Here is a 4511-nt window from a genome sequence, read left to right on the forward strand (position 1 = left end):
TTGTCTTTGCAGTCTATTCAATTGAATATAAGTTGAAAAGGATTTGCAAATCATTGTATTCTCTTTTTATTTACCATTTACACAAAGTGACAACTTCACTGCTTTTGGGGTTTGTACATTTATAAAAGTGAATGGTCCACAGGTGTGATTGCTTGTGTTTGGCTGCTGAGCAGTCCAGGTGTACAAAGCTGGCATAGGCTCCATCTCACTAGTGACAGCAATGAGGAATAAAATAAAAGTGGGATAGGCTCCATCTCACTACGATGAGGGTTAATAAAAGTGGGATAGGCTCCATCTCACTAGTGACCCCAATGAGGGTTAATAAAATAAAATTGGGATAGGCTCCATCCCACTACAATGAGGGTTAATAAAAGTGGAATAGGCTCCATCTCACTACAATGAGGGTTCAATAAAAGTGGGATAGGCTCCATCTCACTAGTGACCCCAATGAGGGTTAATAAAATAAAAGTGGGATAGGCTCCATCTCACTACAATGAGGGTTAATAAAAGTGGGATAGGCTCCATCTCACTACAATGAGGGTTAATAAAAGTGAGATAGACTCCATCTCACTACAATGAGGGTTAATAAAAGTGGGATAGGCTCCATCTCACTGCGATGACGGTTACTAAAAGTGGGATAGGCTCCATCTCACTACGATGAGGGTTAATAAACGTGGGATAGGCTCCATCTCACTACGATGAGGGTTAATAAAAGTGGGATAGGCTCCATCTCACTACGTTGAGGGTTAATAAAAGTGGGATAGGCTCATCTCACTACAATGAGGGTTAATAAAAGTGGGATAGGCTCATCTCACTACGATGAGGGTTAATAAAAGTGGGATAGGCTCATCTCACTACGATGAGGGTTAATAAAAGTGGGATAGGCTCATCTCACTATGATGAGGGTTAATAAAAGTGGGATAGCCTCATCTCACTACGATGAGGGTTAATAAAAGTGGGATAGGCTCATCTCACTACGATGAGGGTTGATAAAAGTGGGATAGGCTCCATCTCACTACGATGAGGGTTAATAAAAGTGGGATAGGCTCCATCTCACTACGATGACGGTTACTAAAAGTGGGATATGCTCCATCTCACTACGATGAGGGTTAATAAAAGTGGGATAGGCTCCATCTCACTACGATGAGGGTTAATAAAAGTGGGATAGGCTCATCTCACTACAATGAGGTTTAATAAAAGTGGGATAGGCCCCATCTCACTACAACGAGGGTTAATAAAAGTGGGATAGGCTCCATCTCACTACGATGAGGGTTAATACAAGTGGGATAGGCACTATCTCACTACGATGACGGTTACTAAAAGTGGGATAGGCTCCATCTCACTACGATGAGGGTTAATAAAAGTGGGATAAGCTCCATCTCACTACGATGAGGGTTAATAAAAGTGGGATAGGCTCATCTCACTACAATGAGGTTTAATAAAAGTGGGATAGGCCCCATCTCACTACAATGAGGGTTAATAAAAGTGGGATAGGCTCCATCTCACTACGATGAGGGTTAATACAAGTGGGATAGGCTCCATCTCACTATTGTTCATGTTCCCACAGAAACTCCACCATGAAAACGTCTCCAGTCAACATGTCCAAGTTGTTGAGTTTTGGTTACGCAGACGACGACAAAACAGCTGTGGAGTCATGTGACTCAGTCCTGTAAATATTGATTATTGATTTCATCACAACTCATTAAAGGACCTAAAATTACTGTAAATATTGATTATTGATTTCATCACAACTCATTAAAGGACCTAAAACCCTTCAGGAAAATACTTTGTATTGCTTTGCAAAAAAAAACACATTGAACAATGACATTCCTCTTTGTGAGTACTATATGAAGTATATTGTAGTACAAGGTACAATGCAAGTACACTGAAGTATATTGTAGTACAAGGTAGGATACAAATACTATTAAGTATATTGTAGTAAATGATAATAATGTAGTACAAGGTACAATGCAAGTACTATGAAGTATATTGTGGTACAATGCAAGTACTATGAAGTATATTGTAATAAAAGGTACAATGCAAGTACTATGAAGTATATTGTAGTACAAGGTAGAATACAAGTACTATGAAGTATATTGTAATACAAGGTTTTTTTGATTGATTGATTGAAACTTTTATTAGTAGAGTGTACAGTACAGTACATTTTCCGTACAATTGACCACTAAATGGTAACACCCGAATAAGTTTTTCAACTTGATTAAGTCGGGGTCCACGTAAATCAAGTGCACTGTATTGTAGTACAATGTACAATGTAAGTACACTGTATTGTAGTAGAATGTACAATGCAAGTACACTGTATTGTAGTACAATGTACAATGTAAGTACACTTGAGGGGATACAAATATCCTTTCAATGAAAATGTCATTTTTATGAAGCAGAGGTGGGACCAAGTCATTGTTTTGCAAGTCAAAAGTAAGTCTCAAGTCTTTGCCCTCAAGTCCGAGTCAAGTCCCGAGTCAAGACAGACAAGCCCCGAGTCAAGTCCAAAGTCAAGACTGGAAAGTCTCAAGTCAAGTCCTAAGTCCTGCATTTTGAGTTTCGAGTCCTTTCAAGTCCTTTTAACCACAGACTAATATATTAACACAGATTGTGTATGCTTTTCAAACGCTGTATTTATTTATTAAAACAAGTGCATTTTAAATTGCAGGAAAGAAAATTGTGCTGACATTGCACTTTATAATAGCACTATTAACCAGTCATTTTAAACATTAACTCATTCCTTTACAGAACAAACACATTGAAAAATAAAGTTCAAATGTACTTATTTGTACAAAAGTGTTAACATTGAAAAAACATGACATATACGTGAACATAACAAAAAAGTTGTACTTTTTATATGTCAGGGCCCTATGCTGCATTGCATTTGCAAAAGACCAAATTAGCCAAGAGTCTGTCAGTCATTTGTGCACGATGGGGGCGTAGTATGATGCCACCATGGCTGAAAACTCGCTCCACTGGAGCACTGGAGGCAGGCACTGCCAAGACTCTCATGGCCACTCGGAACAGTGAAGGAAGAGTCTTCATGTTCAAAGCCCAGAACAAAAGGGGGGAGAGAGTTGTTTTGGGTTGGTGCACGACTTGTAAGTGTATCTTGTGTTTTTTATGTTGATTTAATTAAAAAAAGAAGAAAAAAAAAAAATTATTTCTTGTGCGGCCCGATACCAATCGATCCACGGACCAGTACCGGGCCGCGGCCCGGTGGTTGGGGACCACTGAGGTAAACAACCAACAGTATGTCAGAAAGCTAGCTAAAACGGTACACATATTCATAATATAGTATACATTTTAACTGACCTTTATTTTACTATTTTTGTCTTTTTTTAGGTGGCTAAAATACGCGGTGCTGCTGACCGCCGTCTAACGTTACGTGTGATATATTGACTAACGTAACCCTGCTTAAAAAAAATCACTGAACAAAAAGTATGAATAAGGTAGTGAACTGCAACAGATTCCCGTGTTTGCAATAACGTTATAACGTTAGCAGTGAGTTTACAGCCTCACTGATTTAACTACACAGCAAATAAAAGTCACGTTACTTAGCCAATAAACGTTATCTTACATTCAAAACTTACCGTTCTTTGTGCAACTTCAAATGCCGGACGAAGTTGGAAGTTGTTTCCTCTCCATCAGTAATTTTCGAACCGCATGTGTTGCATACTGCAAACCGTTTTGTGTTGACCACCTCGTAATTTTTATACCCAAACGAAATTATTTTAGGTATCATTTTTTGTTCACTGGCGTGTGGTTTGGACATGTCTTCTTCGTTGGTTGTCCTGCAATTTGATTGGATGAATGCTGTGTGATGAAAACAAAGTAGATCTAATTTGATTGGCTGTTGTACTGACAGCACACCAGCTGACACACGCAACTAGACAAGTACACAATGAAAAATACGGAGCGCTCCCGAATAACTTTTTCATCTTTGGGTTTTGGGGAAAGTAGCAAGTCATGTCAAGTCATGTCAATTCAAAAGGCTCAAGTCCAAGTGAAGTCACAAGTAATTGATGTTAAAGTCTAAGTCGAGTTGCAAGTCTTTTTACATTTTGTCAAGTCGAGTCTAAAGTCATCAAATTCATGACTCGAGTCTGACTCGAGTCCAAGTCATGTGACTCGAGTCCACACCTCTGTTATGAAGTATTTCTCAAGTGTTTTCATGAGTACTTTCAGTTTTGGTTGATTTTGGCGGCGCCAGTGGACGAACGCGGTAGTGTTTGTCCAGAAGACCACATTTCCCCTGAGTACTAGCGCGTCCAACTGACGTGACGTAATATTGTCACGTCTACGCTGATGTCAAATAGAAGAAGAAAGAATCTTGGATGGTTCCACAAACACGTCAAATAATATTTATTTGTTTTATATCACATCAAATAATACTTCTTTGTTTTATATCACATCAAATGATACTTTGTTTTATATCACGTGAAATAATACATGTTTGTTTTAATCACATCAAATACTACTTCTTTCTTTTATATCACGTGATATAACTT

The 4511-nt window shown here is 38.5% G+C and overlaps 1 protein-coding gene across 2 annotated transcripts in view; it reads left to right on the plus strand.

Moving 5' to 3' along the window:
* Positions 1-1773, plus strand: part of LOC133620308 (uncharacterized protein C7orf57 homolog) — a 72220-nt gene extending 70447 nt beyond the window's left edge. For both annotated transcript variants that reach the window (XM_061981698.2, XM_061981700.2), the window contains one exon: positions 1568-1773. In XM_061981698.2, coding sequence (XP_061837682.1) covers positions 1568-1673 — 106 coding nt within the window. In that variant the 3' untranslated portion in view covers positions 1674-1773. The remainder of the gene's footprint in view (positions 1-1567) is intronic.
* The last annotated feature ends 2738 nt before the right edge of the window (positions 1774-4511 follow it).

Source organism: Nerophis lumbriciformis, linkage group LG24 (genome assembly GCF_033978685.3).
Source record: "Nerophis lumbriciformis linkage group LG24, RoL_Nlum_v2.1, whole genome shotgun sequence".
NCBI classification, from domain to species: domain Eukaryota; kingdom Metazoa; phylum Chordata; class Actinopteri; order Syngnathiformes; family Syngnathidae; genus Nerophis; species Nerophis lumbriciformis.